Source organism: Labeo rohita, chromosome 6, assembly GCF_022985175.1.
Source record: "Labeo rohita strain BAU-BD-2019 chromosome 6, IGBB_LRoh.1.0, whole genome shotgun sequence".
NCBI lineage: Eukaryota > Metazoa > Chordata > Actinopteri > Cypriniformes > Cyprinidae > Labeo > Labeo rohita.
In genome coordinates this window covers 18,851,379-18,863,603 of record NC_066874.1, presented here as the reverse complement: position 1 = coordinate 18,863,603, position 12,225 = coordinate 18,851,379, and the positions used below count along the sequence as shown (strand labels likewise).

General features: G+C 37.9%; 1 protein-coding gene across 1 annotated transcript; it reads right to left on the bottom strand.

The window, feature by feature from the left end:
- Window positions 1–3,707: 3,707 nt before the first annotated feature.
- On the bottom strand, window positions 3,708–7,643 carry ptmaa (prothymosin alpha a). The gene is made up of 5 exons (XM_051113014.1): window positions 7,479–7,643; window positions 5,059–5,127; window positions 4,853–4,940; window positions 4,671–4,741; window positions 3,708–4,576 (listed from the first exon to the last, which is right to left on the bottom strand). The coding sequence occupies exons 1-5, from the start codon at window positions 7,521–7,523 to the stop codon at window positions 4,541–4,543; spliced, it is 309 nt and encodes a 102-aa protein (XP_050968971.1). The 5' UTR covers window positions 7,524–7,643; the 3' UTR covers window positions 3,708–4,540.
- Window positions 7,644–12,225: the final 4,582 nt, after the last annotated feature.

Genomic DNA, 12,225 nt, shown 5'->3' with positions numbered 1-12,225 from the left:
AGACTTCCTGAACCCTATTGATCTCTATACCCCACTGAACAGTCAACAATGACTTGCATGCAAAATCAACGTGCTCCAAATGTGTACTCAAACAAAAACCGTGGTTAAAACATCCGCTATTCTCGGTTTAGATGTTGTTTGATAGTTACATCTTCACTCAGTGATAAAGAACACTGATATCTAATTGCGCAGGACTGCCATTGCATAAGAGATTTTTGATGTGATGAACCTTTGGTGGTTCTCATGAGATCCCATGTAAGTCCTGTCTTAAAATCCCAGTTCATATAAAAGCTCTTTGAACCAACATAAACTTGATAGCTTATAATTCCAGCATTTACTTTTAGCCCTCATCTCTCAGTCAGGCTTGCTTTTTGGCCCTTCGTAGTAACAAATTTAGATACCTCTGGCTATAGACAGTTCAAGCTGAATGAATAAGATCATTTGTTTCAACAGTTTCATTTAATCTATTTATTCTCTTCTTTTCAAGGATGCTGTTTTTAACAAGTACTGTCAACAAGCATTTTTAGCAGTTCATTAGGCAAGTGTCATCTTGTATGCTGCTAAAATGTGGTCATGACGTCTTTCTCAACACATTGTATACAGAGGGTCCACCTCTGTGCAGGTTATTGCTTGTTGGAAATGAATCATTTCATAGACCACAGCAGAAAAAAGAATCTGGAACTGATCCAACTTCTTATATCTCCATGATCTCCAACATTCATTTCACTCTAGATGTTCCCTAACTACTCATCTCACCAGCTTTGATCTTCTTCTTTCTTTGTATGTGCTTGTTTCTCTTGATAGCCCAGAACCCCGTCCCGTCTGTTGTTTCCTCTGGCGGTGTGTCCACCTACTTGTGGCAGTGATACTTCCACTCCCTACTTCCCACAAGATTTTGATTTGCCGGCTGCTCATTATAACTTGTTTTGAAGTAGTTTAGCACACACCCATGTCTTAGGTAAACAGGCAGAATGGTGCTTTCCCTATATATGATATGCATCAAATGTAACTGACCAAAATACAGTCTCACACCAGATCAGGGCTTGAATGGCCAGTGAGTCAGTGTGTCTTCAGCAGGTCACGTTTCATTTCTTCTTTTAGAGTTTGTCTCTGGTGCTCATGATTGTTGTTTCTATCTCTGCCAACAGTCACAGACCTGACACCAGTTGTGCAACATCAGCTCGTCCCTCTAGTGCTCCTTTCTGAAACATTTTCACTAGCTTGAGTTTTGGTTTTGGTTTAGGTTTATCATATACAACATTTGGATCATATTCAGTACTATTATCAAGGCTAAGATGCAGTAGATCACTTCCATCAGAACTCCTGAAGCTTGAACAGTCCTATACCACTTCCTTGGTAACATTAGGCAATATTTTTCATATGCATATGCTTACATATGAGACATGGCCGTAGCCAGGTTTTGAAAATTAGTTAGGTCCGGAGGTACAAAAACAAATACAACTAGCCTACATTGCATTCTATAAGCACTTTAAAAGAGACAGACATGTAGATGTTTGTAAAAGATGTTTTCCCTGTTTGGAAGTGATCATTTTTAAATCATATCCTATTTATTGCATTAAAATTTGTTAATATTTTACTTTAGCTAGGGGTGGATTATTTTATCAGTTGTTTATTATTCATGCAACAATACATAAAATAAATATAGTTTTTTTTTTTTAAATAACTATTACTATATAGCTTATAACTTTGTCTAGTGCGCTTATGATTGTCAGAGCATGATTTGTGAAAATTTAACGACTATTGACATAGACTTCTTAATGGCTAGTGTTTTTTTTCTAGCGTTATTACCGTTTATGACAGATAATATCATGGTATTTTTGCTTACCGAATGTGCTATCCTGTCAGCAAAGTATCCTGTCCGTGAGCATTTTTGATTAGGGTCAGTGTAAGTACCGGCGATGCAGTGTTGCCAGATATTGCTATTAAAACAAACAAAAACCAAAAAACAAATAAAAATGAACCGAAATTATTTAAAATCTTTTGCAAATAAGATACAATAAAGATTTCGCTGACCGTAAACTGCAACTTCCTACTTTATTAACTTTCTAAAGTGTCAAATTAAGTTGAAAATACAAGTCCAAAAATGCTTATAATATGTGGATCTGGCAACACAGAGGCTGCGCCCGCGCCCTCAAATCACGTAAAACCGTCTCATTCACTCCGGCTGAGCCTCGCAGCGATAATTTTCATACCACAGACGCTAAACATTCTTGCAAACTGTTTAAACTGAATTATAAATGTCATGCAGACATCCATAAGAGCAGTTTAGTAGCAAATTAGTAATTCAGAGAACACATTTTATTTTTGAACATGAAACATTTACCGAAGTTGCTTCCGGTCACGCGTTTTGTATATGCCACGGTTAATATGAAGGTGATTTACTTAAGATTCCTTCAAAGTAGACACTAAAGATGATCATAACCAATGTCCATCACATGTGTGGATTGATATATAAAGTTTTTTTATTTATTTATTTTATTCTTTTCAGTAACTTTTAGATATAAAAATCGAATAAAACGTCAACAATAAAAAACAGCTAGCTCGTTTACCCGATTACCTTAAAAGCCCATCGATATCGCCATTATTTAATACGGCTATTAACACGTTCTCCGACAAGCGGAAGCGATGGGACATGTTTTCCGGATTTGGTCAGGTGATGTTCCGTGTTTGGCGGGAATTGGTTAACGGTAAGTTCCTTTAGTATATGAAAAACTGTAATTTTTCATTTAATTTTAAAGTAAAATAGAGTTTTTGGAGGTGAAAAGGAACGCATAATTTACTGTGGAAAAAACGTAAATTGACACGCAGAATTCCGTGTTACATTTGATGTTTTTTGTTGAAATAACTATTTATTCTTATTTTTTTCTTACCAGTTTTGTTCATTAGGGTTGTATGTTACATCTAAAGTTGTTAAATTCATGTTTTTTGCATTATTTGAGTATGGTGTGTTATCATTATGATGTTTAGTATTTGTGTGAATGACAGCACACTATGTTAGTAGCATATTTCCTTCTGAGCCTGTAGAAAAGTTGCTTGCAATGAGTTTTGGTATATCATGTGATGTCATGAGTATTACAAATGTATTAAGCAAGTTTCAGAACTTAGTTAATTAGTATATTATAGAACGCAATAGTATATAAACGTTATGTCAGTTAATGACATTTTTTTTAAATGTAAATTTAAGTTAAATCTGTAAAGCCTATAATGTTACTATCATATTTTTACAGTCAAATTCTGGCAACCACAGCTGCCAGATTTTTTAAATATTTTTTTAGAATAGTGTTAAAATGTATAGTTTTTAAACTTAAGTGTTTAATAGTTCATAATTTCTTTTTTTTATGCTACAGATCAGATCACTTTTTGAAATGGTCTGTTGAAATGACAGCCAGTAGCTAAAAATAGCTTCCAATATTTAAACTTCAAAGTTCAGTATCACTTGAGCTGGTCATTTCATTTCTAAGAGGACTTGGTGATTTTCATTTGTACTGCTGAACACTTATCATAAATGCTTAATCGGACATGTACATTTAACTTACAAACTGCCTTCTTGTAAAAGAAATGTGTTAATGTAACATACATGAATAATCTTGATTAATTTTTAAATAACTTTATGCACACACACACTCAAACACACACACAATATATAAATGTGAGCAATGTGGCCTAAAAAAAAATGTGAATATAAATGAAAGAATTCACACAGTCAATTTTATTTAACGCAATATAATTTATACCAGATCTTGGAGTCTTAAAGGCCTGAATAATTTACATTGATGTACATTTACTTTTGACAGGCTGATGAAAAAACACGAACTGCATCTGAAGGTAATGCTGGTTCAATTATTCTTGCCCATACAGCTCCAACATTAAAAACTCATGAAAAGGAAAAAAAAAAGGGGGGAAAAAAAATTAAGAACTCACAAAATAAATTTCGGTTTATTGTCGCACAACAAATTTCACACATACATCAAACAGGCCACAAATAGATAGCAATTTAATAGACAAGAAAGAAAAGAAGAAAATTCTTTTCTTTTGGCCTTGCCCTCTCATACAGTCCAACTACGTATGATACAACTGATGTACATACACAAAGTTACTGGAATGCTTTGAATTAATGTTTTTTTTATGGTTTTCTGCAATTTTTCATTTGTTTTTTTGCTTAGTTTTTTACAAGTTTCTTTTGAGATAACATGACATGGTCAAACCACAAGTAAAATCTATTTCATAGAGAAGCATCAACTTCAAAGCACCGTTTGGTAACCAGAGATCACTGTCAAAAATGGCTGACCTCCTAACAATATGTACAAAAATATAAAATGTAAATAAAAATACAAACAAATTTTTCCTTTTAAAGTATTTTGTAAGAAGGTAGAGCTTTGAAGTCTTGGTTGTTTCTACAAAATCTGCAGTTAGGTGTGTGTACACGGATGCTGGACTCTACTTGATGATGACCATGTTTTTCCTCCCCCAGTGGACAGGTTAAGGAAAGGAGGGATGAGATTTCCAGCAGAGTAGCTTCTTACACAGTCTTTTGCTTCTTGGGTTCAACATCATCCTAAAAAAAAAAGTGGCCAGAGTTAAAACACTGCAGCTTATAAGGTCTGATTTACACACTTATCTAAGATTTTCACTGACATAATGGAAATTACCTCATCATCCTCAGCCGCTCTTTTTGCTGTGCCACCCTCAGCCTCATCATCTTCATCATCATCATCATCACCTATAATGTAGTTATTAAATCTTAGTAATGCATCTTTGTTTATATGCCTTGGTTGTCAACACATAGGTGGAGCTACAGCATGATATTTTTCTCGTTTGCTTAAAGTCTTACCTTCTCCATCATCTTCCTCATCTTCTTCAGCCACATCATCATCTTCCTCATCTACTTCATTTTCTGGATCGCCATTCTCCTCAGTTTCCTAAAAAAAAAAAAAAAAAAAAAAAACGTTATGAGTTATAATGGGTAATACCTGAGGTAATTTGGAAACTATTGCAAGCAGTACTGGGCAATAAAAAAAGAAAGTTGTGGAAACTTACCGCATTTCCATTAGCAGGGGCATCCTTTCCGTTTTCTGCCTCCTCAACCTGTTTCTTCTCTTTAAGATCCTAAATGAAGAAAAAAAAATATATATGGCTCTGTAATTGCTTCAGTTACTTATCTGATATAGGAAATTAACCTGAATTCACATCCTCTCTCATTCGTGGAACGTGCTTTCATTTCACGTTTGAAACGCGACACTTCCACACTCTTTATTCATTGGATGTCTGTCTCTTCCATCCCCGCCTGGTTTAAAGACCATATTGAGGTGTTGTAATTTGATACGTCGATGGCGTTACCGCCAATGCGCGCTGTAGTTCAGTTTATAATCCACATCATTGCGCTTGATAAAGACACGCCCGCTAAAAAACTACAACTCCCAGATCACAATTAGTGAATATTTTAGCTCAGCCAATAAGAGCGCGAACTCGTCCAAAGAGAGGCAGGACCGACAAACCTCGGAGAAAGAGAGGGAGTGAGAGAAAGAGAAAGAGACTGACGGGGGAACAATAGCGCTGTGCTATTAGGCCTTTAACAATTCGTTTTTTTCAAGCACTCTATTGCTGTTCCCTCGAGAATTATCATCATTCGTAAGAGAAGCTGTTTTCTTCATCAAATGGTTTAACGCACCGCATCATCTTCGTTTGAAAACGCACACTTTTCATACCTCAGGATGTGCTCCCATTCAGCAGTTCGCTCGTATTAATACATTTAGGTCATAATCCTCAGCTTTTAAGCCGGTTAGCGTCTCCATCACGCCTGCAACGCCTTCTCACACCGTCACCATTTACATGCCGCTTTGTACCACCACTGAGCGTCAGTGAGCCATAGATGGATAATGAACATATGCCGCTATCTACAGAATAAAACTGACCCATATATTGATCAAACAAACGGCGTGGGCAGCAACCTTTTAGCCTGAAGCGGAAATCAGCTCCGTATTTCATAGGCAAACTTAGGAGACGTAGGCTTATCAAGACCGGGACGCTGCAAAAAAGCTTAACAAAGGACAAACGGGTCAGAAATGTTGTGCCCACAACTGGTAGGCGAGTCCAGTGATCTTTATATGACATCAGAGAGATTGAGCACCACGATCGTTTGGGTTGATACACTGTAACGTTACGTGCCGTTCACACACTACGCGTTCTTGCGCTCGAGAGCAGCTACGCGGAGCGCAACGGAATGGAACACAACGCAGACGCGTTTTTAAAAGTTAAACTGAGCCGCTGCGTCCTAAAAACGCGGAGCGCATGCACGAAACGACTGAATAACAGCGAGACGCGTCGCAACGCTCAAAGTCGTCGGTCTACAATAGGTTTATATAGGGAAATAATCACAAAATACAACAGCTGGACGCAAGAAAGCATCCTGTACGGACGTCCCTCAACTTCGGTTTTCGCGCTCACCTCCTGAGCGGACCGCGCTACAATAGGAACTCATTCAGTCAGCGAGACTGCTGCATCCGCAGCGGGGTTTCGCGGGATAAGTTTACGCACAAACTGACATCGCCGATAGAAATAATAGCATATTTCATTAACCGTTTTCCGTGGAAGAAGAGAAAAGACATGTTTTCTTTCATTTAAGACATTATCAGTCATCCCCACAGTGGCGGACAGGTAGACTATCGCCTAATAACGCGGATATCGTAAGTAGTTTAATCAATAATGTATGATGAACTTTCATTTTCACTGCGAAAAAATGAACTATATCCTGAACTTGACAGAACTTGAAAGCCAACGCGACCTAACGTTAACGCACCCGTTAAACCGTAAATTCGAGGCAGGTTGCCTCTGATGTTCACAGGGTATTTGTAGTATTAAAATCTGCTTTCTTTTCACTTGAAATGTCGGTCAGACAAAAAGTAGCCGTATTTTAAAGACGAAGGAAACGTGCTTTATTCCGAGTGGCATCATGAGTCGTGAGGGCTGCAGTAACTTGTGTGACAGATCGGGCTGCGGGCTGACGAATCACCGCGTCTCACGGACTATGTACGAGGCACCTTCAATAATTGAGCCTATAAGAAGTAATAAAGAAACTCGTGCAACAAACCATACTAACTGAGTAGAGATTATGCTTACGATCATCTGCGTCCATCTCTCTCACTATACTTTTTAAAGAGGAACCGAAAACCGCCTGCATAAACAAAGAACCCGCGTTGAATCCTAACAAAAAGCCTTTTAGTTGCAAATGTCTCTGTAAAGAAGCCCAACTTCAGCACACCTAACGTTTTACCATCCTCGAAAAGTCTTGAAAGTGACAGTGAGAGGTCAAAACACCGACAAAATGTGCAAACAGTGTTCCAGTAAAGCTGTGTACCAATTTCCATGCCAAAATCCATATTTCATACAGCGCGTTTGTATAAAATAATAAAAACGCAGCATCTCTACAAATCAGTGTATAACTGTATAAGTTGCATTACCTTGGCGGAGACTTCCGAGCTGGTATCGACTTTTGTGTCAGCCATTTTTCCTAAATGTTAAGAATATAATGGGGTCTCGGAACAAAATAATATAAAGAGAAATACGAGATGTGTATAATTAAAAAAAGACTATTAAGCGTCTGTAGCGAGCTCACACGGCGGCAGAGCTGTTAATATAGACGACTGGGCGGAGCTTTAAGGCGGGCGGTTTTCAGTGATTGGTCAGTGTGGCAAAAACTCAGCTCCTCTGATTGGTCAAGGTGGAACAATAGACAGTATTTCTACAAAGTCAGACCCCGCCTCCAAACCAACCTCTGACTCATTTATGTGTGGAATAACTGTCGATCCATACTATCCTGGTCAACCTCCCCTTGATGGATGGCCTAGATGGGCTCATCATCCTTTCCTTACGAAAAAAAAAAAAAACACCTTGCGTACGTAAGACATTAACACTGCCCTGAACTCTATAATGGTCCTTAACCATCTCAAACATTTAATTTTACTCACAGAAAGCCAGCCAAAACAAGGATGGATTTGTTATGTATTTATATTTATCAAAAAATTGTGTTTTTTCATATGGTGACAGTTCTGTGTCATTACATAATCACTGATCTCATGGCTACTCGTGTCATCATCACCTCATCATAAACAATCTTTTGTTAATTTCTCTTACATGTGTTTAATAAGTGTGTTTAATTGATTCACATGCATTAAAGTCAAGAGTGGTACCTTAAGTTTATTTTAGGTGGCGCGTAAACTTTTTTGCTTTATTTGAAAGAAAGGTCACGCTCAATGAATATAATATTGCGGCAGTTAGTGGACGCCCCACTGGTGAAACCTGCTCAACGCTTGATTGACAGTTCTCAAACCCCGCCCCTTTACCGATATTTCCACTGGTGGGTATGTAAAAATATCACCCGAGTGATTTATTCAAACCGTGTTTTAGACACAATATAGGAAGGAAGAACGAAAAATAACCGCAATCAGTTCTAGTAAATCATAGTCGCGATTTTTTTTAAAGATGCTGAACCGAGATTGTTCTCAATCGCAAATAACACGGATGATTTGGCGGGATAGTGAAGTACAACGGATGTTCTCATCAAACGAAGCGTTTTATAAACATTAACAATGATGTTTTGATTTTTAACGCGATTCAAAATCTGCACGCTGCGGGGAAATATAATGGTGCACTTATTTACCTCACCAACATGGCCGATTGAAATGCCGTATGGCGTCTTAAAGTCTTCTCATTGGCTGATTGGGCCGAACGAACACAGACTTGACGCTTTGCGAGCGCTGATTGGATGCTGCCAACGTCAGTCAAGTGAAGGGCCTCGTTTAAGGTGAAAAGAAAACATGGAACTGGAGTATACCGTCTTATCTCTTTTATTTCTCTTTCTGTGTCAAGGACACATAAAAGGTGCTAGCAAATACACGTTCAGGATTGGATTTCGCAAGGGTTTATGTGGGGTAATTACAAACAGGTTACTCACTGTCACATTTGTGATCATTTAGCAGACGCTTTTATGTAAAGCGACTTGCAAATGAGAAACATCACAATCCATTTATCCCGCTAACAATAGTAACAATTCCGCAATGCCATGTAAAGAGAGCAAGATAATAGTCAAGTACAAGTTAGTGAAAAAATAATTATAGAAACCAAAAAACAAAGGTTTCTTTTAAAATGATAAAAAGTTTATTTACCATGATGATTTATTACTCATTTTAAAAATGCAACTTTAGATCACGGTTATAACTTTAATCCCAGCATTTTTATCAGTATAATGCATGTCTATCTTTTAGCAGGCACTTTTCATCCAAATCCATTTACATTAACTCCAGTAATTGCGTATATGGATCAAACTGAAGTTAAGTGCCTCGCTCAAGGGCAAAATGATGATAGAGCAGAACTGTGATCTCACTAACACGCCAGTTCCTGGGTCACTGCTGCTTGGAATTAAACCTGCAGCCTTTGTGTTAGAATCCCATATGCTTAACCATCAGAACAGCACCAAATGACTCATGCATCCATAATTTGTCTCATACATTTATAATCTGTCATTACAGAAAACATAAATGTTAGCCATTGTCTACTCCTTCAGAGATTGATTGAATGAATGAATGTTTGATGGTGTCAAATGACATCCAGCAATCGATTCTAGGTAATCTGGGATGCTGCCGCACAAGTTTATAGCCCAGGGACTGTGGCTCAAAGCAGGAACATGTCTCTTCCACATATTAAAAACAACCCTGAGGCACATTCAAGCAAATATAGAATATTTTTGTAGCCACCAGTATTTTTTAGTAGTAGAATTTGCTAAAGAATTTCTGACTAAGAATGGAAATAGTGTTATTTATTTACTTCCAAATTATGAATACGAGATTTATTTATTTATTGACGGAAATAGTTTATTTACTTACTTCCAGATTATGAATGGATGAGGCATTTATTTATTCCAGATTATGAATGCATGAGGCATTTACATATTTATTTATTGGTTTAATTTTAGTTACATACTATTAAACACACAAACTATTTGCTGTGCATTTTGCATCTGCCAGAAATCTCATCAATATGAAGATCTGTGAAATGTTTGTGACCGCCCCCTGGAGCAGTGAAATGATCCTCCGCTCTGTCTCCTCTTCTCACATCCTCTCCTCATTCTCTCTCTCTCTCTAGCAGATCATTCTCCATTACCTCTGCCATAAAGCTGCTCCTCCACAAACAGTGAGAGGGCTTTCTCAGTGATCTCTGGCATCTAAATGGAGTCTTTTCCTGTCTGCAACAATAATAACCAATCTGGAAATCCCCCTGCTTTGCTGCCGTCTGGTATGGCTGGTCACGTGGTCTTGCACAGTCCCAGGGGCCCAGAGCCCTACTTGCCCTGGTCTCTTGGATGGTCCTGTTTACTTACACAATCTTATTACTGTTAAGAATTCACAAATGGCCTTGAGACTGAAACATGGACACCCGCTGTCTAATGTATAATTACAGTGGTGGTCATCTAGTGGCACAAACCATGTGGGAGAGTAATTGGATAATCTATCTATCTATCGGTCTATCTATCTAGTTTGAACAACAACAGTAAGTAAATGATGACAGAATTTTCATATTTGAGTGAACTGTCCCTTTAAATTTTACGTTGTTTCACTTGATGCTTAATGTTTTGACCATCAAGATCATATATAATGTGTAAAAATTTCATCATCTATCTAATCATCTAACTCAACTGTGTTAAAAGGTAAGATCTATTTTATTTGTTTATTTACTCCTTATCTACACTGTTACTGTTCAGGCACACCGAAGAAGAGAAAAGAGTTCCGCAAAAAAATGTGTTGGTCAGGTGTAATGTTACACTGCAGTCATTAACATAACGTATACAACGTGTGGGTTTGTTCATGAGTTACAGTAGTGTAGCAAACATTTCCATATGTTAAAAAAATTACGTTTATTAAAATGTGGTCTTCAAAGCTTCCTCAAACCCTTGTGGAGAGCAAAGAGCTTTTGAAGGGAAGAGTTCATTTGATCTGGGATTCTTCCTTGTTTCTCATCCTGATGTAGTAGGGGCAGGATTGCAGACGCACAGCCTGCAGCCTTTTCCCCTCTCTCATTTTTCATTTTTATTTAAATATAGGCTTCACTCCTCCTGCAGCAGCTGGTTCCACAGTTTTCCCACAGCTGGGATGAAGCACGAGGCCAGTGCTTTAATTCAGAGCAGCCACACGCTAGGTGTTCTTATGCTCAACTCTCCTTTTCCTCTTTCTTTTCATGGCAAAAATATTGTGACGCATCTTCTGAGAACTTCTGGAAAGCAAGCCTTGCTGATCTAATATCAGCCTTTTTTTACAAACATGTGGAAGGATGACCAAATATAGGCGAGAACGACATGACACTATGCTATTCCTCGTCTCTGGGTGGCTCAAATTAGGAATTCTGTCCAGGAGACTGCAGTCGATGAGGCAGAAATCGATGCAGCTGATGCATGCAGCATGTGACCCCGTGACCCTGAGCTCTGCGGTGTGTCTCTATGTGTTTTACGTGTAATTTAGCATGTTAAAGGCTTATTCCAGTAGTTTATTACGTGCTTGAAGGAAAAGTGAACCCAAATATGAAAATTTGCTGAAAATTTATTCAGGCCATTGAAGGAGTAAATGAGTTTGTTTCCTCATCAGAACAGATTTGTAGAGTTCTAGCATTAGATCACTTGCTCATCAGCAGATCCTCTGCCGTGAATGGGTGCCGTCAGATTGAAAGTTTAAACAGTTGTTAAAATATGACAGTAATCCACAGCAAATCCACTTGACTCCAGTACATCAGTTAATGTCTTGTAAGAAACAAATCCATTATTAAAGCGATAGAACATCCAAAAATGAAAACCCTCATGTCATTCCAAACCTGAATGAGTTTCTTTGAACACAAAAGAAGATATTTTGAAGAATGCTGCTAATCAAACCGCTGATGGTCCCCACTGACTTCCATAGTATTTCTTTCCCTACTATGGAAGTCAGTGGGGACCAGCAACTATTTGGTTTTCAAAATATCATCTTTTGTGTTCAACAGAAGAAAGAAACTGATACAGGTTTGAAACGACATGATGTCGAAATTTTCATTTTTGGGTGAACTATTTCTTTAAGGCATCTTAACTAATGGATATCCACCTTATGTTTGTAAATTTGATGTGTCTGGCTTCTGGTCTCATCTGCGTCCAGCTATTTTTAGCTGTACGAAACTCGTTTTGCTGCTTGA

Excerpts from the sequence above, each read along its gene's own strand:
- ptmaa (XM_051113014.1), bottom strand. The coding sequence starts at position 7,523 with ATGGCTGACACAAAAGTCGATACCAGCTCGGAAGTCTCCGCCAAG. Across the intron at positions 5,128-7,478 it reads GCTCGGAAGTCTCCGCCAAG|GATCTTAAAGAGAAGAAACA; the intron begins GTAATGCAACTT and ends TTCTTCATTTAG. Across the intron at positions 4,577-4,670 it reads GAGCGGCTGAGGATGATGAG|GATGATGTTGAACCCAAGAA; the intron begins GTAATTTCCATT and ends TTTTTTTTTTAG.